A 22,282-nucleotide genomic window follows, 5' to 3' on the forward strand; every position below is an offset into this window, starting at 1 on the left:
TGCAACTGGATTAGTGAAACATAAGAGAAGGAGCACAAAACGTAAGATGCCATTGAAAGAGACCATGGACATGACAGGTGCGTTCAGTCAAACGGAATGGCTTTAATCTCGACACTGAAAGTACTTGGCTTACTTTCCAAATTTTGATGCCTCGGAGTAGCAGGAGCAAGGGTGACTATCTATATCTCTCATATCAGAATGGATATTTCTCACCTGCTTCCTATCCGTATTCTTTGATTGACTAGGATAAAAATGTAAGGCTTACGCCGTTCCTGCAGACTAAAGCTCGATTCCAAAAGCACAAGGGTGTATTACTTCAGGCGCAAAATTAATCATTTGGTAAAAGAAACTGTGACCGAGAAACTATCAGCCATTGGGCATTCGCCAAATTTCTCAGAATCTTGCTCCTCGGCGCAAAGCCCCGATAGAGACTACTGTTCTCCGAGGCACTGAGAGCATTTCACCATAGAAGGCACTTCAAAAGCTTGGATAGCACATTCAGTACCTGGCAGAAGTATTCAAGTATGATAAGAGTGCCTAACAGCAGCAGCCTCGTAGATGACCGTACGAATTGAGCACTTGCTTCATGCTGCATGCATCGGCTGGAATGGTATCACAAGTCAACTTTAGTGGCTATCGAGAAAGCGATTGAACAAGCATTGAGCAAAACTCTCATCGACCTTGGATTGTCCGATTATCTGACAGGTTCAAAGCCAACCTCTCGGGCAATTTGGTAACTAAAGCTCGGCGCGGTCGGTGCTTACTAGTTGCATTCCTGGAGCCCGCATATCTCTTGTGATGAAGTTGACAATCGGGCATAATGTGATAAGAAGTGAGTATGTTGAATGTTTGTGCGGCTCCGAGGGATGAGTGCTTACCAGCTACTTGTACCACGTCCCCCTACAACGCCACTGGTACACGAGACGCTGGTATGATCTACCAGGTGTTCCTCACCACCACGGAAAAAGATTGATAAGGAGCTCAAGAGCGTAGTTAATACTTCGCGGCCGTGCAGAGGTTGGGGACAGGACTTTTGGGGATGAGAGAGAAGTACCCTGAGTATGAGGCGGGACAGGTGTGGAGTGGGAAAGAGATGAGAAAAGTGAGCTGGATAAGGCGAAGATGTTCAAAAGAAACCTTCACATCAGCAATCAATGCATCATTGTTGTCAGATAATGTTCTGAAATCTGACATGGTGAAGTGATGTTAAAATTGTGTTCTATTTGGAGAGGTCGGTTAACTCATCTAACGTCGGTTATTCACCCCGTATTGAGCATTCCGCATATCAAGAGGATATCCTCCGTTAAGGACAGATGGCCGAGTGGTTATGGCGTGGGCTTCAAGAATTTCAACTTCTTGCTTTGTGTAACAACACATGAGTATTTCCATAGGGTAACCTGCAGGGGTTCGAATCCCCTTCTGTTCAACTACTGTTCATGAGACAGTATATTTTTTTTGCTTTTCCTTTTTACGTTTTTGCCCCCTTACTTACTCATCTCTTTTATCTATGATTATATTATCTCATCACTTGTTTATCCTTCCCGCGATATTCATTCATCATTGACGAGCGTATTGTATAACCGATATTGGGGGAGCTATTACTGAACGGTTACTCCTAAGGAGGAAAAGGATTGTACGAGAGGGGAAAAGGGAAAAGGGGAAAAAGGGGAAAATCTCTACAGGGCGGAAAGGAAAAACGATGTCCCAGGCACGTGCGGTTACTGCCTATAATTTTAGTTCACCGCCCCCGCATTAGGTAAAGGGAGGGGCTTGCATATCAATTAGGGGGCGGGGGCGGGGAGGAAGGCGGGGCCGCTCGCGTATCATACACCGCGTCTGTAATTCCTCAACGCATCATATTCTATGTAATAGGTACGTCAGGGCGGATGCCGATCAATTTGTCTGGTTGCCATATAGTGATGATTATGTACCTATACATGAAATGTCTGTCACCAATGTCCAGAATGCATAGTGACGTAATGCATTTTTTCCATCGTACCTAGGCTCGTGATCGCAACTTCAACTTCAACTTTGGCAATTCGACAATTCAACTCTGCACATCATACAGACACGGCCAGTTTCGATTATGTTCGCACAGAACAACTTGATCGTATCTAAACAAATTGCTCTATTAACACTTTTATTGATATCGTCCTCACATGTCGCCGATCACCTTCGTCCACGATATCATTGACCGTGCGTTGGAATTCGTGAAGCTCGTACAAAATCGAGAAATAGGATGGCAGACAGTTGATCGAAAGACCGGTCAATATAAGAGGGAGCAGCAACCAATCCTCAAGAAACTCAAGCTGCTCTTTCTTTTCAGTCCGGTGATGACATGGCTTGATCGAACACACCTTCTTCGATTATGGATTCATGACAAGACCATCGAAGCCGGTAAGACCTCATCATCATTCTGGTCTGCTTTGTTCAATCTATACACCTTTTCATTGTCTCATTTTACAACAGGTGAGAGGGAAGCCTCAAAGCGGTCAGCCAGTCAGATACAACCATTTGTAGAATTCTATGGTATCGATATGAGACAATTCCACCCTTCGAGTATATACGACTACAGGTCTTTTGATGACTTCTTCATTCGTGAGCACGCGCCAGGAAGTCGACCGATTTATAAACCCGACGACGACTCGGCAGCGGTGGTGGTTGCAGATTCGCGCGTTGTGGTATATCCAACATTGTCCGAAACAAGAAAGTTGTGGATCAAGGGAAGGAATTTTACTATGGAGGAACTACTACTCGACCGGGCGAGAGCAAAGCTTTGGAACGATGGCGCTATTGCAAGCTTTCGACTGAGTCCGCAGGATTATCACCGATATCACTCCCCCGTCAGTGGCACTGTTACAGGGTTCAAGGCGATTTCTGGGGAGTATTATCAAGTGGATCCGCTGTGTTTAAGTAGCGATGTGGACATCTTGACACGCAACGCGCGCTGCTGTATTGAAATTGAAACAAAGGAGTTTGGAAGAGTCCTATTTGTAGCCATTGGTGCTACTGATGTCGGAACAGTAAAGTGTGTTGTTTACCACCAAACCTAGAGTATCAAACTGACCAACCTCATAGAATCTCCGACAAGTTCCGTACAGAAGGAGCAGTGGTAAAAAAGGGGGATGAGATTGGCTTCTTTCAGTTTGGAGGTTCGAGCATTATTGTTGCCTTCGAGAAAGACAGAATCAAGTTCGATGAAGATCTTCTAAGTATTAGTCGGCAGCGCATCATGGTAGATGTTGAAGTAGGCATGAGTTTAGGCAATGCAATATCCAGATAGATGATCAGCGCCGTGGCCATGACCCTTTTTTAATCTTATCGAGAGTTTTTTGGATAGTATCTCTTGTAAATTAGAGGGCATCTAAGTGAGTGCGAGACGCTGGAATACCCTTTAGCGGAAGTTTATCTTGTGGGACTAGGAGCGTTTCTAGGTTATCGGTTCTTGAGTCTAATGACATAGAGAGGTTGGAGAAGTTGCCACCCTCGCTTCATTGGTTTTCCTTGACCGAACTCTGAAAACCAGTCTTCGTTACACTAGGGTCGACAAGAGGAACGAGGAATAGCAGTATGATTCCACTTCTGCACGATCAATCTATCACTACAGGGCTGAGGAAATGTTTCGATGATGTCACAGATCGACTGGGACCTCTCCGCACAGTGATATCAAGCTGGAAATACGGGATAGAAAGGCCCCATGTCAGTCATCATAGTTACGAGGTGCGGAGATCCTGCCATCTTCTGGCCTCTCATATCCCCATGCTTCGTACTTACCAAATTGTCATATGATGACCTTCAGTCAGTGTCTGCGGGGCAACTTGCGTACGGCGAGTCCATGATCCATCGGATTTGACACAATAACTAGAGGACTTTATCCAACCCGAGCCCTCGATTTTCGCAGTCATAGACCCTGTGGCCTTCACAGCAACCATTCTGCAATTTAGGTTTCATGCAATCGTCATAAACCACTTCCATAGGGTGACCTAATTTATTACCCCTCATTGACGACAGTGGGTTTCGAGAGATATAATTCCATGGCTCGACTGCTTCGTCGCCCATTCTTCGTTGCGAACAGACTCGGAAGCACTTATTTCACCAGGAACATGGCTCAGTCAAACAACGAAGCGTTTAAGCTCGGCCAAGTCTTCAATGTGACGGGCAAGGTAACTATAAACCACCTACGCTACCACTACCTCAGAGACTTAACACATGACATAGGTTGCTCTCATCACAGGCGGTGGCAGTGGCATCGGGCTTATGGCTACACAAGCCTTAGCCGTGAACGGTGCAAGAGTCTATATCGTGGGCCGTACCGAGGAGAAGCTCGAGCGTGTTGTGCAAACACACGGTCAGAATATTCCCGGCGAAATAATCCCTATCACTGCGGATATCCGTCAGAAGAGCGAGATAGCCCGCCTCGTCAAGGAGATCGAGTCTCGTGAGAAGTGCCTGTGCATCCTCATCAACAATGCCGGAATTAGTAGTACTACGCAAAAAGTCGAGAGCAAGACTGCGGAGGAGATGAAGAAGAATCTGTTTGACAACGAGGCTTCTACGTTTGATGATTGGGTCGAAACCTATCGAACCAACGTTGCTCAAATCTTCTTCATGACTGCTGCTTTCTTGCCGCTGCTCCAGAAGGCAACCGAAACCCAATATGGGTATTCGGGTACCGTCATAAATATATCGTCCATCTCAGGCCTCGTCAAATCGTCACAACACCACTTCAGCTACAACGCCAGCAAAGCAGCCGTCCTCCAGCTCAACAAGCTCCTAGCTGCGGAGATTGCAAACAATGGGTTAAAGATCCGGGTCAATACTATTGCCCCTGGGCCTTTCCCTAGCGAGATGACCGCAGGTGAAAGCGGAGAGAACCAGAAGAGCCATCTCGATAAGGAGAAATATGAGAAGGTGCCGGCGCGGAGGCCGGGCAATGACAGGGATATGGCCGGTGCGGTTCTATTTACTGCAACCAATCAGTACCTGAATGGGCAGACGGTGGCCGTCGATGGTGGATATATGCTTAGTGCTGGGACATAGATATCTTCTCCCGAACTTGAATTAGTCTAGTTTAGGACACCCGCTCTGAAGGGTTGATGAAATATATGAAGATTACATATAATCTCTTTTTCGTTACTGCTCATCCAAAACGCAGGCCTGCTAGTAATGAAAGAAGTGACGACACATGATCTATTCAATATTGCCTTTAACAAGAATTGAGACTCAACTTCTCTGAACTACTGCTCTTAGATATTCTTATCATAAACACTAATTTAGTCTCAGCCATGACCACACAGACTACAGTGAAGTTACCAAGTGTCAATGGATGATTGTTCACTAATAACAACCTTTTCCCCTGGACCCTGGTGTTCTCGGCATGTCAAAATATACCAAGAGATAGCTAAAATATAGCCATTTTCCCACCGTTTTCATGGTAGATCTTCCTCGTCGCTTGCTCGACGTATTGTCCTGTCAGTCCTGGCTTCCCTTGATTGACGGCATTATTGTCACGAAGTGGGATGTTACAAAAGTGGAATGATAAGATGATGCTACCTCAAAGGCCTTAGTTGATAAATCATAGTCACACCATAACCATGACTCTCAGAATTGTGGATTGATAGCTACCTACATATATTGAGAACTTCCCTCACAACGCTCCTCCTACCTTGATATCTACCAAATATTGAGAAGACCTGAACGATACGCAGAACAAGAATTCGCTTAAATCTTTGACAAAGCATCAAAATGTCTGGCAACTTGGCAAACAAAGCCGAAGAAGAGATCCATAAGATGGCAAGTAAAACCGGCATGGAGCCTGATAAGAAGGTAAGAAATGGAACAACCACCTTCCTCGTCTTTTATCTGTCATAGGACATTCCTCTTGTTGGACAGAGCTGATAAAAAGTGCAGAAAGAGGAGGGCGGCAAGGGAGGAGGTCCTGTCGAGAAGGGTACTGAGAAGGCCAAGGAAGCGGGTGACAAGGCCAAGGAGATGGGTGAGAAGGCAAAGGAGGGGGCTAAGAAAGGCGGTTCAAAATCAGATGATTGAGATTGATACCTAAGGTATATGGAACTTTGGGATACCACCATGGTGCATCATGTTCGTTAGGGTGCATGCCAGATTTCACTCACTAGACAGATAATGGTAAAAGATAGGCAGAACTCAATCAATTGTTAGACCTATATATACTACGGCCTCTGAGACCACTTGCGTGCGTGTACTACGTAAGCTAGCTGGTACCATGTTAAGACAGCTATTTCGACTCTTATCAAACTCCCCGGACATCCCCAACTAAGGAGTGTCACTACGGAGATATCACAAAGTAATCAGATCAAACAAAAATAATGGATTGAAAGGCGATCAGCGAGATGTATGACACAATGAACGCAACAGCGGCTATCTGCCCACCTGAACGTGGAGCCAACCGATGGAGCTGGGAAATGGAGGGTCTTCGACTTTGAATTCGGCTATAACTGGGATCATAGCGGCATAATCCAACTACGGATTGATCCGTGAACTCAAAATTTGCCTTTTCCTGATATGTGGAGTTCAATGTAAAGAGTGAGTGACTCTCCACTGATAATATCTACCCACTTCGCTTATGTCACGAGACCATGTCACGACTCCACTGACCACCTTCTTCCCATTGCGTCACCCTGCCGTCATGGCAAACCGCCAGAAGTTCATGAGCTGGTCTTTGCCATAGCTACGAGTTAGTAGACTCGTTGTCTTATAAAGGATGGCTCGTACAAAGGTATCGAGGACTTATCACAAAGTTCACAAATAATCATCAAGACCTGCAGACATGGATGTCCTCGAAAGATTCCGTCGGATTGGCATCGTCGGTGCCGGGAGCATGGGATCGATGATGGCTCTCGCATTCTCAGAGCTGGGCCTTGATGTCTCTATATGGGACGTCAAAGCCGATAATGTCGATCGGCTTCTTGACAATGCCAAGAATGTCAAGTCTTTGAAGGGTTCCCTCGATGGGTTCCACAAGCTGGAAGATTTCATTCGAAGCCTCGATAAATCTCCGCGGCGACTCTTTCTATTCTCCATCACGCATGGCCCTCCGGCCGATTCGGTCCTAAACCAGCTACGGGATCAACTCAAGTCGGGGGACATCATCCTAGACGGCGGGAACGAGAACTATCGTAATACCGAACGTCGTCAGAATGAGCTCAAGAGCAAGGGCGTTGCCTGGATAGGCATGGGGGTTTCAGGAGGATATCAGGCTGCGCGGCACGGACCAAGTCTGTCTCCTGGTGGGGAAGAAGGTATCATTAACGATGTCCTGCCGTTGCTACAGAAGTACTCAGCAAAGGAATCCAAGACTGGCCGGCCGTGTGTCGCGTACATTGGACCCCGTGGTAGTGGGCACTACGTGAAGATGGTGCATAATGGGATCGAGAATGGCATGCTCTCGACTTTATGCGAAGCCTGGGGATTGCTACACCAATGCCTTGGTCTCGAGTACGATGAAATTGGCAAGATCTTTGAGAATTGGAACGCCACTGGGGAGCTGAAGAATACGTACCTCGTTGAGATCGGGTCACAAATCTGTGAACAAAAGAGAGGGCCAGAAAGTGACCAAAAGGGGAAAGGGAACAGGAGGCAGTGCCATATGCTTGATGAGGTCCTCGACAAAGTCGTTCAAGACGACGACGATACGGAGGGAACCCTGTACTGGAGCGTCATGGAAGCCGCCGAACGGCACATCGCTGCGCCGACCATCGCCACTGGTCACTTCCTCCGTGTTGCTTCTGGTAACCGCGCACAACGGGTGAAAGTGGCCACGAATCTCAGGAATGTCCCACGGCCAAGGCAGGTCAAACTGAGCGAAAACGACAAAGCCCGCTTTATCGAGAGCCTCCGTCTAGCTGTATACGCCTCGTTTCTCTGTTCCTATTGTCAAGGGCTTGAGCTCATCGCCCGCGCCTCTACGGACGAGGACTGGCACGTCAACCTAGAGACGTGTATCCAGATCTGGCGTGCTGGCTGCATCATACGCGCGGACCACATTGCTGACATCCTGGAACCGGCGCTCACCAATGCCGCAGAGCGCCATATCCATGTCATGAATGTGAAGCTCATAGACGAAGTAGCCGCTGCACTGGCACATAACTATCAGAATCTGAAAGAGGTGGTACTGCGCGCTGGCGAGTGGGACGCTTATGCGCCGAGTCTGTCAGCGAGCCTGGAGTACGTGAAATACGAAGCAGGCACGAGCCTGCCGACACAGTTCATGGAGGCGGAGATGGACTTGTTCGGGGCTCATGGATATGACAAACCGAAAGTGAAGGGCGAAGATCCGGGAAAGCCCCAGAAGGGAGCGCATCACTTTGAGTGGAAGCCAGCCTGAGATGAGGGCAAAAAGGTGGTAAGTTAGTTTTGATTGTTCCTGTAGGTACGGGTACTTTCAGAAACGAATTTGCATATTTGGACATATATATAGACCAAATGTAACGTAGTGATGAGGTTACAGCCCTCCTAGACGGTCGTATTTGAACCACGGAAAGCAATCTCAAGGTAAGTCAAGGTAGGTTTACAACGTTTTTGCCAGTCAGATCATCGAAATTCATTTGGTTGTCAAAAGAAAGGGGTATTTCACATTTATTCATGATCTCAAAATAATATAGTCACGACATCTGCACCCTGGTAGTGTGCCAGACAGTTACCAACTGAGCAAGGTCTTAAAGTTTCGAAAATAAGCATGGGAACTCAATATGGCATTCTCTAACACCAACGCGTGGGTAAAGTCTGATCCAGCCACCCCATTTCATCTGACTTAAAAGTATGCAAAACTAAGTTATCTGGTAGATGAAATGCCTTCATCCGGTCCTGGCAGGCCCTCCTCGTCGCCTGGCTCTTGATATTTTCCACTCGGCTGTTTGGCACCACGCGTACGTCCTCCTCCGAGGATGTTGCTTTTGTCGATGGCTTCAGCCTCATCTTGTTCTGTTCAATGATTAACTTGTGCTTTGAACCTTTATATCTAGAAATCAGTGAGCTTACGGAGAGCTGCATCAGAATCTGGGTCTCGGGCAGTAGTATTAGGCTGCTCGACTTGCGTCTCGTCCTTCACTACGGGAATCTTGGTATTAGATTCGGTAGCATAAGAATTGTCGACCGTATCTCCACCCTGAGGGACGTCGTCGGTGACAGTGTCGGGATCGTTGAATTCGTCAGCTGCATTCGTCGCCATCTTTCGAGATTTTGAGTGTATAAGGTCCAAGTACAAAGTGTGAAGGAAGAAAGGTTAACTCAAATACTTCGGGAGTTAATATACTTTTTAACGATTTGCAATAATTCGATTTACCATCTATACGCTGACATACTGCTTGCCAGCTAACAAAAATTGTTCTTGTACTCGCGAGACAATTACGTCGACAATACAAGTACTTTGTCCATGTTACAGCGATCAGTTCATCTGCTTTTTACTTTTTCTAAAGGACACGCCATATCTCCATCATCAGTTCGAAGTTACATGAAATGTCATATCTCCATCATTTGGATGAAGGTGACATCAATTGAGGGGTCGATGTTATGAGCCCAGTTTACGTCACATGTCGCTCGACCACATATCACAGCCCAGGATTGAAGTATAAGTAGCACTTCCATCTTCATATTTCCATCACTCGCTTCAAAATCCGAACAACTTCTCTTCCATCCACACAAATACCAAAACAAAGTCAAAAGAAATCTCCCGATACAATCTTAACCTGTCATAATGACCGATAATCCAAATCCAGGCAACTTTGCCAATCGTCCCAAGGAGGAAGTTCAGGACATTGCTAGCAAGGGTGGTCATTCCAGCCATCATAGCGGTTTTGCTAGTATGGACCCCGATAAGCAAGTAAGTCAATCCTCTCTAGCCGTTGCTGCTCAGCTGTATAAAATAGCATCCTAACAAACCATAGCGTGATATTGCCTCGAAGGGCGGACAAGCATCTGGCGGCTCTTTCGAACCTGGCAGCGAGAAGGCAAAAGAGGCAGGCAGAAAGGGAGGATCGTCAACTGGCAGTTCTTAGATTAAGGGTGTATAATATAGCCTTGAAGGTCGCAACAGAATAAAAGTTACTGTTTAACAAGATTATGATGTTTTAACTTGAAGATATGAAAATATGGGTTTCTGGCAACTGGCAACTGGCAACAGACTTAGAAGTTCGTGACGAAGAAGGGTGTCCTTGTTGTTAGCATCGAAGGTGTGATTTGTAGGAGATGCTTTTCTGCGGGGCATGGTGCTCAGATACGGAAGGTAAGTATTTCTGCAGAGCAAAGCCACGTGCCGAATACTTCTGCCACTCTGTGTCTGGCTCGTTATAATAGACATGTCTGCTATTAGGATGTCGAGAATTTATAATTAATAATTTAACACCTCGTGATGAGCGTCTACATAAGAGAGCTTATTATATTTCCTTGAGGTGACTTTGATTCCATAACAGATGGACAGCCGGAATGTAACCATCGAAGGGACGTGGCACCATACACAGTTCAATCTCACTGTGAATATCATTCTCCACTCAATCAGACACAGAGAAACACTACATTTTATGGCTACATACCTTATACGAAACAGATACTAGATGCCACGTGCATTGGGCGATTCAGAAGATCTTAGCGGCCCGGAGATCTGTCCGTCCATTGCTCAATAATTTCGTCTTAACGTCACCGAGTAGGAAGGACTTACCTACCAACGTATTTGAATCGGCGATCTGGTTATAAACAGCCGGGAAGATCGCTGGTTAGCTATACCGTATGATGGGTGAAAGTTAAAAATAAGAGGATGCCTGGATGATATTGACGAGGAGTTGATGAGAGTCCGCCGGAACGAACACAGCGACTGACCATTCAGAGGCGATATCGAGCACTCGACGAGGAGATGCCCATCTCGACATGGTAGTAGGAGGTACCTCCGTTATGGTTCCACTTTTGTTCATTGTTGGATCATAGTCAAGGTTTAACGAAGAGAGAAACTATAACCTATAACATCTACTTAGTACTTGGAGTACGTGGGCGGGGATTGTCGAAGGCCAGTAAGCTTACTTTCACAGCCATCTTCTTGGACTTCTATGATATTGAATGAGGAGACAGGGATTTTTCAATCAACTGCTGTAATGATTGGAAGGAAATGGTCAAGTGCTGGCTGGGTTCATTACCGAGCGGGGTGTTGTGGTCAATGACGTTGACCATAAATTAACCTGGGGGCTTCTTCATAGGCAATAACAACTTTGTATTATATTCTACAACTGTGTAGGAGAGAACGAAATCAAACAATCCATTCTCGATAATTCCTGTAAGCAGAAAATAGTCAGTCATCACGAGTTACAGATATGTCAAGTCAAGTAAAGGACAAGAATGGAAAGGACATCAATGAAGGGGATAGGGTATTCACCAGAATTAGAGGCGGGAAGCACGAGGGAGAGGCAAGTCTCTGTCTTAAACACTATTCAACTCATTCTGAGACTTTTAGGTCGAAGAAATAGTCACGACGCAGGAGGAGGCTGAGAAGGAGAATGTCAAAAACCCTCCAAAAGGTTTGAGAGAGAAAATCATGTCGTGTCAATGAAAAGACTAAGCAATTCCAGTGGTCTTCCGCGATCAACGCGGTCGCAAGGTTGCCCACAACCCCGAAACGCTCGAAAATTTGAGTGCACAGGGATGATCAAACTTTATTACAACTCCTGGACAGCTCATCTGTAGCTAGCAATCTTTCCAAATGTATCAGCCGTTACCGATATCCCACTTCTCAAAAAAGTGAGCCAAGCAATCTGACTGTGATCCGCAAAAAAATTGACATCAATGCCAAATTTTCTAATATACCAATTGAAAACGGAGAAAGACATAGCGGCCTCTGTACCGGGTTTCAATCCGTCATTCAGCTATGCTCTCAAACAAGCATCATTCCCATCTCTTCAATCAGTTGGCATATTGTTCCGCTCGGAAGATTCAGGGTCTGACGGTGCCATATCTGGCTCTAAATGCTTTGGTTCCCAGATAAAGTCGCTTTGGAACCCATGTAAACAGTCTCAGTTGAACGGACCGGACAGATGGAGCAAAACGATCAGTACTACAGGGAAAAGCTTTTGGCGGAAATATTCTGGAGATGGTGCTTGCGTGCTTTGAAGTATACCAACTGGGTTCGACGGATGCGAGGTGCATGACGCCCTTCATCTCGTACGGGGGATCCACTATCCCCAGGGCCTATCATGGGAATGGAGACTGAGTCGGGTACCACAGGTAAGGTAGGTATAATGCAAGATTGCGGTCGGCGATAGAGGATTTCCGATTCGGGAATACCCGATTTCACTAACGTAGCCAGAACCATAATTCAACGACATCTACATGGCACCATGGGCGATGGAGCATGGATTGGTACGTTTCAAGTAGTACGGTCCACGGAAGTGTCGTAGCCCTCGGGATCAGTCGCCATGGCCTTGACCAACGGAATATTCTTCTTCAAGAAGCTTAAGTCTGCCCAGGAGAGGGGAGACTATGTTTTCAGCGATAGAAACTATCCCATCACATATTGATAGCGTACCTAGTCTCCCATTGTTTCTCAGGCTCTGTAATAAAACGGGAGTAGGAGCTGTAAGTGATGTAGCAAGCACTCGACCAGCTCATCTAACTTTAGACAGGCAAAATGAGAGATAAGCTACAAGAAGGCAACATCATGTTGGAAGTAAAACATGAAGAGTGAAAGCCCAATCTAAATAGATAAGATGTTTCGTGAGGTCTACACTTCAGAGACCAGTAGGTCTGCCAGAAGATTGCAGCAACTTGGAGCTACACCTGCGAATATGCAAACCAGAACTGTGAAATCTAATGATAAGATTGATTGCCCAGCATTCCCCCGACGCAGAGAAGTATTAGCCATATTGACGTGACCATTTTCCATCGCTGGTCCTGTTGAACAGTGATATTTCTGAGTAGAAAGTCCGAAGTCCGGGAGAGATCGGGCGATAAGTGATTGACAGACCTGATCGCCTCTGACCTGCTCGTATCACCTTTCAGAATAACCCCAATAAAGCCGGAACTGGCATGAACTTTCAAGCCGCTCAGGAATACTGGGCTGTAGAGAGAATCTTCAGTGTGTGTGCTCTGTCTTGGCATTTGCCCTCGACTTAGCCCGGACCTCCTGCGCACTACATGCAAGTCCATGCAGGTCTCAGGGCTACGGGCTCACCACAACACAACACAATATTATTCCGCTATTACCATTCTCGACAAATCCCTCATCACAATTACCCCTCATCACACCCGAGACTCAGCGATTTCAAGCATAAAAATAGTGCTGAAAATGTCCGAAACTGCGGTGGAAGAGAAGCCCCTGGACGTTGCCATCGTCGGTGGCGGCATTACCGGCGTCACCCTAGCCCTAGGTCTGCTCCATCGGGGCATCAAGTTCAAAATCTATGAGAGGGCAGATAGTCTTCGGGAGATTGGGGCGGGCATCGCTTTCACCCCCAACGCAGAACGGGCCATGCAAAAACTGGACCCGCGCATTCATCAGGCATTCAGGAAAGTCGCGACGCCCAACATCGAAGACTACTTCGTGTGGGTCGATGGATATCATTACAACCGATCAGACCCGGATAATACCAATGAAGAATTGGTCTCTAAGCTCTATGTCGGAGAAAGAGGTTTCGAAGGGTGCCGCCGTCAAGATTTTATAGAGGAGCTCGTCAAACACATACCAAAAGAAGATGTGAAGTACGGAAAGAACCTTGCCTCTGTTACTGACAGAGGAGACGGTGAAAAGATCGTGCTGGGATTTCGTGACGGAACGACGGAGGAAGCAGACGTGGGTAAGCATAATGGCTACAGCCCCCCTACCAACAGATTCATTAACTTGGGTGCCCATATTGTAGTGATCGGCTGCGATGGTATCAGATCAAAATTGCGCCGCCTTATGTTCGGAGAGGACAATCCAGCCTCGCGTCCATCCTACACTCACAAGTTCGCCTTTCGCTCCCTGGTCCCTACGAACAAGGCCAGGGAATTGCTGGGGGACTACAAGGTAGCGACGCGATTGATACATGTAGGGCCCAATGCCCACGCAATAACTTTTCCCGTAGCAATGGGGGCCCTCATAAACTTGGTGGCCTTCGTTACGGACCCCAAGGATTGGGCAGCCGAGGACGGCAAGTTCACGGCACGAACCAATAAGAGCGAGGCCGTCGAGTACTTTGCTGCTTTTGGCCCTGCCGTGCGTGCTATCATGAGTCTTCTCCCGGATGAGCTCGACAAGTGGGCCTTGTTTGACCAGCGAGACCATCCGGTGCCGACGTACGTGCGGGGCCGTCTCTGCCTTGCCGGTGATGCCGCGCACGCCTCTTCGCCGCATCACGGTGCTGGAGCGGGCTCCGGCGTCGAAGACGCGTTGGTGCTGGCGGAGCTGATAGGCACCATCAGCGAGGCGGTAGCGCGCGGTACTTGCACTGGCAGCAGAAGAGCCGCGATGGTACGTGCTGCACTCGAGACGTACAATGCCGTGCGGTATGAGCGCACCCAGTGGATTGTTGATAGCAGCCGTGTGGCGGGTGAGATGTTTGAGTGGCAACATGCGTCCTGTGGTAGCGACCCTGAGAAGTTCGACCGCGAGATCGCGTGGCGGTCTCACAAGATCTGGGACTATGATGTGGACGAAATGGTGTGCAATGCACACAGTCAGTTCTCAAGCTCGTTAGAGGCTTAGTCAGTGTAGAAGCCGCATCATGGGGATGTGCAATTCTCGTGGAGTAGGAGCAGGCTCGTTCTGTCCACGAGAAGCAATGAACAGTACCTAGGTAGGTGTGACCTGGAAAAGGATGTTAGATAGCATGCAACAGCGGTAGAGTGATATAATCGTACCGTCATAATTCCTTTCACCTCCGGATGGAGAGATGCGTACGGCATCTCCAGTGGCAATGCCAGTCTCCCGTTCCAATGTAATGATCTTGCCAACAATATTCCAGAATCCGGGATTCCGGGTCTCCCGGGCCGTTCAGGTCTGCGTTCAGCTCATCATCCGACGGGGTTGAATAAGATCATAGATCCCAGAACCAGTGCTCGGTCAAATCATGTATATAGCTGAATTGTGTGCCAATTGACCGCAGAGGGATCTAAAGCAGGTTGTGTACCTCGGTTCGTAGATCAGCTGTCCCGTGCGAGTATTGTCTTGCCAAATAGAAAGAGCAAGAGAGTGGGGAACAAGAACAGTAAGTGATCAATTAAAGTAGACCGAATTGAACTTTGTTTGAGGAGGTAGCAGAAAGACAAACCACATCAAACGTTCAGCAATATCTCCAATATCGGGTATTCATTACCGAACGGGTAGGGTTTGGTTTGAGGGTAACCGGGCGGGATATTGGTAAGCGAATGCGATTCCTAATGCGAGGCCTAAGGCATTAATTCCTAATAGAAGTCTGAGACATCAACTCTTCTGCGTCTCATTTTCAACATCCACTCCCAAGGCACACACCTACATAGTGGCGTGTAAGCACACGTTGAAGGAAACGTTGGATGCACTTAATTGAGCGATTGATTGGATGAAGCTTGTTTCATCTTTTGCTTTACACATGGGTCTCTTGTACTGCATGCATGGGCGGCTCCCTTTCCTACACAGGAAGAAAGGTGCTACAGGGCACCCTTTTTGTTTCTCTCTGCCTTTTCATCCTCTTCGTTTTTCAAGTTTCCCATCAACGTTACCCGCAAACAGTATAGGCTCACAGAAGGGAGACAGTTCTCCTCGTTTGAACCCATTCTCTCCCGTCGAGCAATAGCCGGTCTTGGAGGCTCAGGTCTTTTAAATCGGTCTCTTACGATCCTCAATTCTTGCGTCCCTCCTTATCGACAGCCAGGTGTGTTTCACTTGCGGTGAGAGTCTGTGGCTGACGATCTTCAAAAGTCCTGCTTGGCACTACGATAGCCAGTATGTGAGAAATTATTCCACATAGTGTATGAATGAGTATAGAGCGGCAGAGGCTGTACGTTAAAATTTATCTTCCTCCTTCATTTATTTGCGCCTGTCAGGAAGGCTAGGCGGGGACTTGGGTCGGGCGGGACCCATGAACGGAGAGAACCCGGCTCTGTTCGGTATGTCTCTAGGGTCTCGGTGCCTCACCTGATGATTCGAAACTTCAACGTTAATCTGGTTCAAGGCAGGGCTCATCGTATTTTTATTGTCTCTTTCTATTCATATCACGTAACGTAGGCCAGAGTCACGACTCACGAGCCACAAGCAAGAACCCCAGGGGCAAAAACACACCAATCTATGCTGTAAAGCCAGTCCAATCAGTCACGATCTCTCACTTCACGAACCACCCGCGCCGAGCCAAATGATCACAGCGTGACGACGACCTTCCGAGCGGAGACTCCCCGCATGCTGAGATCGAACCCATTCTGAATACGTTCCAGGCCGTGCCCAGCGGTGAGAAACTCTGGGGCAGCAACGTAAGAGCCGTTAGCTAGAGCGGTCGGGAGATACTGTTCAAAGATGAGGCTGCCGACCTCGTTCGCCATCAAGTCACTACCGAACACGAACTTCGTCTTGACGCGCTTGAGCTTGCAGCGGATCCAGATGTAGGCGTTGGAGTAGAGAGTGGAGATTACGAAGGAGAGCTGGTCGATGGTGCTCATGGATTTAATGTCTGGCGTGTCGATGCTGACCTGCGAGATGAACTTGCGTCCTTTCGAGGCGCCGATGATGGAGATGCAGGATTCCATGGAGCCGTTGCCGATGGCGATGGCGCCGACACAGTCCTTATCCTTGAGGGTGCGGATGAGGCCCTTCACAGCGGTTGGGCTGCGGTAGTTGAAGACGGAGCGAGCGCCCAGGCGGCTGACATACGCGAAGTTCTTGGGCGACGAGGTGGTAACGACCTCGTACCCGGCAGCGACGGCCAGCTGGATGGCGTTGCTCCCGACAGCGGTGGAGCCGCCCCAAACGAGGAGCGTCTTACCTGTAGGCTGGTAAGCGGTGCTCGGATACTGCAGCGCAAGATGGTCTTTCTGGAAAAGTGCGCACGCCGCGGTCGAGAGGCACAAAGGCAGCACGCAAGCCTTCTCATAGATCATGGCGTCTGGGATCGGCGCTGTCAAATTCTGGCGCACGACGGTATATTCCTGGAATGCGCCCTCGGCGGCCTTATTGCTGCGCTGGTCCATGGCGACGGCGAGCGCGAGCACGCGATCCCCCGGGGAGAAGCGCGTCACGCCTTCCCCGACCTCGACGACTTCGCCGGCTAGATCACTGCCCATGATAAAGGGGTAGCGGATCCAGGAGAATATGAGGTTGCCTAGGGCTTGCTTGTTCCAGTCAATGTGGTTAATAGCGATGGCGCAGTTTCTGACGACGAGCTCGTCGTCATTTGGGGTGGTGTAGGGCGCGGCTTTGATTTCGAGGGGCAGGACGTATTTGGCGCTCAGCCAGGCGGCGTGGTTGGGAGGCATGGTGGGAGGGGCCGGGATTGAGGAGAGGAGTCCACAGAGAGAAGGGGGAATAGGGGGGAGAGATGAGAAGAAAGAAGATAGGTAAGTGAGAGAACTGGAACTGTATCAGTTCTCTGTTGGTCGTGTGGTGATGGGATGAAAGAAAGGAAGGGAAAGAGAAACATGTTGTGAGATGCCACCATCGGTTATGCAGAGGTCGTGGAGAAAGACTTCTACCTCGTTCCTTCTGCTTTCTGCTTCGTGCCTTTCTGCTTCGTGCCTCTCTCGTCAGGGACGCTCGACATTATATGCTGGCTGATGGCGCCCGGGGGGTGTTTCTAGAGAGACGGCTCGCTTGAGTTATTCTTGGCATTCGCTTATGCACGGCAAAGGGGTCTTCCCCCTGGTCAAGGTTTCCCTATAAATCCGTCCCTCTCGAGGAGGTCGTCTTGCTCCCTCCTTGCCGCAATGCCGCTACCACTCCTTGCTCCGCGCCTTACCATGGGCTCGGGCACTATCCTCGACGACTTGAACCGATCCTTCCCTGGATGGCAAGCGGAGCTCCGCCGCCACCTCCAAGAGGTCGGTGTCAGCTATCTCTATACTGCGCCGCCTAACAACGCCACAGCCTACAGGTGCGTCCGGTGTCTGTATCGCCCTGAGCCGCACCGAGGTCCGTCGTGCGATCGAGACTGAGGACCGGTTGGCCGCTACATTCCTAGGACCGGCGTCGCTTACCAGGTATTTCCTTTAAGGTAAGCAGCATCGTCACGTTTTTGACTTATCGCTTTATAGCCAATCACACTTGATCTGACGTCTCTCACATCATTCTTGTCAAGTTTTAACGACGATTCTCAAGGAGCCCCAACGAGTTCCTCAGAGACCCCGAAGTGGAGACCTTCTAGAAATATACCTAGTGCTCGGCTGGTATAAAGCTAGAGGACATAGTTCCTGGAGGGGAATAGTGCCTTGTGCGCTCTTCTCAGGCTGGTCAATCATTCTCCGCTTTCTTAAGCAGTTTCGCCTAAGGCGATATATCAAACATCCTACAAACCCCGAAGAGAACGATCAAATTGTAATTCTGGGCTCTCAAAACTCATGCTTTATGTTCGAAGGAAAGCGAATTAACATTAACAAATAGACTGGACTTAGTGCTGGACTCTCGGGCGAGTTTACTTTTGATACTATCCATATACATGATCTTTTGATTTGATTAATCCTACACGCATTCTACAGGGTTTACTTTGGTGTGAACCATCATGTTATTAGTCTTTAGAACCCTTCATCTCAACAGGTCTCTTCTCGTAGCCTCTTCCTCACCTCTACCAACGCCATACCGAGCCTATTCTCTCCCCACCTCTCCCTGTTTGCCATGGCCTCTTTGGCTGTGAAGCCGATACCCCAAACGCGATCGAGAGAAGCTGCCTCAACCAGCAGTCGATTTCCAGTACCCAAAAGCAGGTCCTTCAGTTCCTTGTTCTGGCCGAATTTGGCCATATTTCCAGCGACCACAACATCGCTTTTTATCTCGTCCCAGCTGGCTGCCTGGAATCCCTTGGTCAATCTCCCTAATCGTTTTTGTTCCTTAGGGTCTCGAGTCGCAAGAACCAAGTTCTGCGTTTCGGAGTCGTGAAACCGTCCTGCTTTGCAATACATCATGAATTGCTCGGCACAGTTGAAATATATTCGTTGCCAACCTTCAGGATCATCTTTATCGATAGGATGTCCGACTAGCACGGACATCTCGGCCTTGCTGACTGTAAAGGTTGCCGGATACCATTGACAGAACTCTCCGTGTGCCTCGTTGGGTTTGAAGAAGAAAAGAGGCTCGTTCGGGTTTCCGCTACCACCCATCTTTTGCGTTTGGGAACTGCTACCGAGACTGCCAGCTGTTCGCTTTTGTTTTGGTTTTGGTTTTGTGACGATAGGTTGAGCTGGCATTTTACGAGAACACTAGGTTTTTGTCAACGTCAGTAGAAATCGTAGATCTAAATCAGACATAACAGATGTGTTGCAAGGTACTTTGATTCACATATGTAGGTAGGTGTAAGACCAGATCTCGCTAGATATAACCTTTTGCCCTAACTCTGCCGCCACCTCTAGGAGATTAGTGTTAGCTATCTCTATACTGCGCTACCTAACGACCCTATAGGTACCTTACCGTGACGTCTAGTGTCTGTCTCGCCCTAAGCCTTACTAAGGTCTGTCATACGATCGAGGGGACTAGTCAGCCGCTACATTAAAGTAGAGAGAGCCGCCCGGCTAGTACTGTAGTATCTGTCTATAGTAGCCGACCTGCTTCTCGGCCTCTCTTGCGCGCCTAACCAAACGGCGCTGCCTCTCTGACCCTTAATGTTGTCCTGCCTACCGATGCCGACAGGGATGGGGAGGGATGCGGCTTAGTAGGTAAGGTAGGTAGCTTAGGAATTTTAACCCGAATTTTTATACCATACCTTAAGTAAGGTAATGAAGATAACGTAAGGCAAGGCAAAATAGTCTATAAAAAGATGTATGTACCTATGTGTAGGTAGTGACATGATCTGATTAGGCAAGGCAATTTAAGACTCTGAAGAGAGGAGAGGGGTAGGGGTTGTTGTATCTAGACAGACTAGACTCGGGTAATTACCTAGTAAAGAAAGTGTCGTAGAGAATATGAGATAGATGTGTGATTTTACATTTAAATAAGAATGAAGTAGGTTTGACCTTTAATCAAAGCCTGAAGCCGTGGGTGTCTGTATACCTAAATAATCAAATGTTCTTTGATTTAAACTGTACATAGAGTCCCTACCTAGTGTCCGGGGAATGATCCGAATGAACTACCTACCTATCTGTTTTCTATGCGTTCCCCTCTCCAGATGGTTTCTTAGGCTTCGTTGTGTAGGTAGGTAGGGTAATTATAAAACTTTATAGGTAATTAGAGGATGATTAGAGGTGAAGGCTGGGAATATACCTTGGGGATAATGCATGGATGCGTACATGATCTTGCATACATATACATATATATATATAAAGCTTGCGCTATCACACTATATTCTAATGGGTCTATGATCTAGGATAGAAAAAGAAAGAAAGAAAGGAAGGAAGGAATTTAGATCTTGCTTACTAGTATACTTTACTTACTTTACGATAAATATAGCTTAGACTTAGATACTATTAGAGGAAGACACTAAGAGGCGCGTGTATACAACAGATACTACAGGCGATGCCTACCTACCGAGTAATAAATAATCAAGTTTCAGGAGTATAAGAGTAGGTAGTTGTGGATATAATTTCCTATCTGCCTACATGAGAAATTCCAGATTTTTGAGATCGATCAAAGAGAATGTATAATAGAAAATATATATAGTTTTGGAAAGGAAAGGAAAAGAAAAAGAGAAATAAGAAATTTTACAAAACGACTCCAAGAACCCTCCACCCTTATTCTTTATCGAGATTAAAGCTTCATTTGCTAATCATGAAAAAGGCTAAGAAGAGGCGCAGACGCCATTACTACAGATTAGGGCATCGGAACAGTCGTTGTAAGTCGAACATGGTGCTCCTGTTTATTTACTCCAGTTAGTTTTCTTTTCTGTCATTCGGTTTGCGGAAGTATGCGAATAGGATTGGAAGGGGGCTCAGGAGGAAAGGGGAAAGGAGGGATGACGAACCTGCACAATGACCCGGCCAAGAACAGGACCCTCCGGATCCCGCACCCCCGGACCCCGACCCTCCCGAACTACAGACATTCGAGAGATCGGGATTAGGGTCCGTAGCATCGGTGTGGCACGATCCGTCATACAGCGCTTGCGCTAGAATGCTCTACATCAGCCGGATATACTCTAGAAAGCAAGGAAAGGGATAGCATGGCATGGGAGACATACAATTCACACTCAAGTGCTGAGAGGGCTGGCGCACCACAGTCTGCGTACCATCGGGTGTTAAGCTGTCTTCGCAGCGGACTTGCGCTGAGCCGCCGTCCGACGTCGATGATCCGGTCCAGATATCGATATGCCATGTTCCCGACTGCCAGTCGGAGTCTGCTCGATTTTATTTTTGCTCCCGTCAGATTGCTTGATTCTTCAAGTTTGATGGAGGGGGCAGGGAAGGGGAGAGGAGCAAATACCGCATTCTTGACATTCGTCCTCATAGCGTACGTATTTCTGGAGATACGGCACGTAGATGATTTCACATTTGTTGAATTCCCCGGTCGACGTCGCCATCGTTAGAGGGTCGTCATACGTCCCGGTTCCTGGGAGATATGTTAGAAAGATGCATGATGGATGGGTTTGAGGGGCATATGTTGGGAAAGGGGGCAGTACCGCCAGCAATGTAGTTCCTGTTGCCGCAGTTGTAGGCAGTCCCGGCGCCGGGTGGGGAGTTGTCGGGATAGCCGTAGAAAGTTACTTTCACATCGCTTTGGGTGCTGCAGGCTTGAGCTCGTAGGGATGAGATGGCAATACCTAGAGAGAAAGTGATGAGGGAGGAGTATCTCATGGTTGAATTTAGGATGATAGAAGAGACTTGAGAGAATAGGATTATATGGTACGGGTGTGAAAAGAAGTGAGAGGTAGGTATGTAGGTATTGACAATGAGACAGACTTCTACGGGAATATCCAACTGGGAATTCCAGAAGCCTTTATACTCTGTGAAAAAGAAAAAAAAGAATTGTATGTGAAGAAGTAATTGAGAACAAGAGAAATTGGGGGGAAAATTTCCAATACTATTTTAGTATTGTTTCAGTAGAACTAGATACAGCACCTGGGGCGAAGAAGTGCGGCGGTGCGGAAAATGATACTATTCGGAGCGTACTAGAGTTGCACCGCATCTGCAAAGCTCAGAACAGCGGCTGGTACAGTGGTAATGCACTGCCCAGGACCCCGGATTCTACTTA

The 22,282-nt window shown here is 47.8% G+C and overlaps 11 protein-coding genes across 11 annotated transcripts; 7 read left to right on the forward strand and 4 right to left on the reverse strand.

Moving 5' to 3' along the window:
- The first annotated feature begins 2,051 nt into the window (after positions 1 to 2,051).
- M430DRAFT_121647 (hypothetical protein) lies at positions 2,052 to 3,301 on the forward strand. Its single transcript, XM_024861810.1, has 3 exons — positions 2,052 to 2,397; positions 2,470 to 3,028; positions 3,079 to 3,301. Exons 1-3 carry the CDS (start codon positions 2,160 to 2,162, stop codon positions 3,281 to 3,283), a joined length of 1,002 nt encoding a protein of 333 aa, XP_024721140.1. The 5' UTR covers positions 2,052 to 2,159; the 3' UTR covers positions 3,284 to 3,301.
- Positions 3,302 to 4,103: 802 nt separating this feature from the next.
- Positions 4,104 to 5,040, forward strand: M430DRAFT_102155 (hypothetical protein; the record flags this gene model as incomplete). Its single annotated transcript, XM_024860770.1, has 2 exons — positions 4,104 to 4,163; positions 4,219 to 5,040. The coding sequence occupies 2 exons, from the start codon at positions 4,104 to 4,106 to the stop codon at positions 5,038 to 5,040; spliced, it is 882 nt and encodes a 293-aa protein (XP_024721141.1).
- A 705-nt stretch (positions 5,041 to 5,745) lies between these two features.
- M430DRAFT_19385 (hypothetical protein) lies at positions 5,746 to 6,048 on the forward strand (the record flags this gene model as incomplete). The annotated part of the gene is made up of 2 exons (XM_024864062.1): positions 5,746 to 5,826; positions 5,911 to 6,048. The coding sequence occupies 2 exons, from the start codon at positions 5,746 to 5,748 to the stop codon at positions 6,046 to 6,048; spliced, it is 219 nt and encodes a 72-aa protein (XP_024721142.1).
- A 616-nt stretch (positions 6,049 to 6,664) lies between these two features.
- Positions 6,665 to 8,362, forward strand: M430DRAFT_50781 (hypothetical protein; the record flags this gene model as incomplete). The annotated part of the gene is made up of 2 exons (XM_024868168.1): positions 6,665 to 6,681; positions 6,823 to 8,362. 2 exons carry the CDS (start codon positions 6,665 to 6,667, stop codon positions 8,360 to 8,362), a joined length of 1,557 nt encoding a protein of 518 aa, XP_024721143.1.
- A 447-nt stretch (positions 8,363 to 8,809) lies between these two features.
- Positions 8,810 to 9,205, reverse strand: M430DRAFT_28190 (hypothetical protein; the record flags this gene model as incomplete). The annotated part of the gene is made up of 2 exons (XM_024865769.1): positions 8,810 to 8,958; positions 9,016 to 9,205. The coding sequence occupies 2 exons, from the start codon at positions 9,203 to 9,205 to the stop codon at positions 8,810 to 8,812; spliced, it is 339 nt and encodes a 112-aa protein (XP_024721144.1).
- Positions 9,206 to 9,669: 464 nt separating this feature from the next.
- Positions 9,670 to 10,031, forward strand: M430DRAFT_140381 (hypothetical protein; the record flags this gene model as incomplete). Its single annotated transcript, XM_024862661.1, has 2 exons — positions 9,670 to 9,856; positions 9,921 to 10,031. Exons 1-2 carry the CDS (start codon positions 9,731 to 9,733, stop codon positions 10,029 to 10,031), a joined length of 237 nt encoding a protein of 78 aa, XP_024721145.1. The 5' UTR covers positions 9,670 to 9,730.
- A 1,212-nt stretch (positions 10,032 to 11,243) lies between these two features.
- Positions 11,244 to 11,732, forward strand: M430DRAFT_66787 (hypothetical protein). The gene is made up of 3 exons (XM_024869248.1): positions 11,244 to 11,426; positions 11,474 to 11,537; positions 11,589 to 11,732. Exons 1-3 carry the CDS (start codon positions 11,334 to 11,336, stop codon positions 11,663 to 11,665), a joined length of 234 nt encoding a protein of 77 aa, XP_024721146.1. The 5' UTR covers positions 11,244 to 11,333; the 3' UTR covers positions 11,666 to 11,732.
- A 1,568-nt stretch (positions 11,733 to 13,300) lies between these two features.
- M430DRAFT_102486 (hypothetical protein) lies at positions 13,301 to 14,698 on the forward strand (the record flags this gene model as incomplete). The annotated part of the gene is made up of 2 exons (XM_024860802.1): positions 13,301 to 13,808; positions 13,872 to 14,698. The coding sequence occupies 2 exons, from the start codon at positions 13,301 to 13,303 to the stop codon at positions 14,696 to 14,698; spliced, it is 1,335 nt and encodes a 444-aa protein (XP_024721147.1).
- Positions 14,699 to 16,323: 1,625 nt separating this feature from the next.
- On the reverse strand, positions 16,324 to 17,433 carry M430DRAFT_19391 (hypothetical protein; the record flags this gene model as incomplete). Its single annotated transcript, XM_024864064.1, has 1 exon — positions 16,324 to 17,433. One exon carries the CDS (start codon positions 17,431 to 17,433, stop codon positions 16,324 to 16,326), a length of 1,110 nt encoding a protein of 369 aa, XP_024721148.1.
- A 1,266-nt stretch (positions 17,434 to 18,699) lies between these two features.
- On the reverse strand, positions 18,700 to 19,266 carry M430DRAFT_101857 (hypothetical protein; the record flags this gene model as incomplete). Its single annotated transcript, XM_024860750.1, has 1 exon — positions 18,700 to 19,266. The coding sequence occupies one exon, from the start codon at positions 19,264 to 19,266 to the stop codon at positions 18,700 to 18,702; it is 567 nt and encodes a 188-aa protein (XP_024721149.1).
- A 1,610-nt stretch (positions 19,267 to 20,876) lies between these two features.
- Positions 20,877 to 21,885, reverse strand: M430DRAFT_50789 (hypothetical protein; the record flags this gene model as incomplete). The annotated part of the gene is made up of 5 exons (XM_024868169.1): positions 20,877 to 20,950; positions 21,060 to 21,200; positions 21,273 to 21,428; positions 21,515 to 21,640; positions 21,711 to 21,885. The coding sequence occupies 5 exons, from the start codon at positions 21,883 to 21,885 to the stop codon at positions 20,877 to 20,879; spliced, it is 672 nt and encodes a 223-aa protein (XP_024721150.1).
- Positions 21,886 to 22,282: the final 397 nt, after the last annotated feature.

Source organism: Amorphotheca resinae (genome assembly GCF_003019875.1).
Source record: "Amorphotheca resinae ATCC 22711 unplaced genomic scaffold M430scaffold_6, whole genome shotgun sequence".
NCBI classification, from domain to species: Eukaryota; Fungi; Ascomycota; class Leotiomycetes; order Helotiales; family Amorphothecaceae; genus Amorphotheca; species Amorphotheca resinae.

What these genes read in the sequence shown, in the direction of transcription:
- M430DRAFT_66787 (XM_024869248.1), top strand. Translation starts at nt 11,334, where the DNA reads ATGTCAAGTCAAGTAAAGGACAAGAATGGAAAGGACATCAATGAAGGG. An exon ending in GCGGGAAGCACGAGGGAGAG is followed by an intron (nt 11,427 to 11,473) that starts GCAAGTCTCTGT and finishes TGAGACTTTTAG; the next exon opens with GTCGAAGAAATAGTCACGAC. An exon ending in TGTCAAAAACCCTCCAAAAG is followed by an intron (nt 11,538 to 11,588) that starts GTTTGAGAGAGA and finishes AAGCAATTCCAG; the next exon opens with TGGTCTTCCGCGATCAACGC.
- M430DRAFT_121647 (XM_024861810.1), top strand. Translation starts at nt 2,160, where the DNA reads ATGTCGCCGATCACCTTCGTCCACGATATCATTGACCGTGCGTTGGAA. An exon ending in TGACAAGACCATCGAAGCCG is followed by an intron (nt 2,398 to 2,469) that starts GTAAGACCTCAT and finishes ATTTTACAACAG; the next exon opens with GTGAGAGGGAAGCCTCAAAG. An exon ending in ACTGATGTCGGAACAGTAAA is followed by an intron (nt 3,029 to 3,078) that starts GTGTGTTGTTTA and finishes CCAACCTCATAG; the next exon opens with AATCTCCGACAAGTTCCGTA.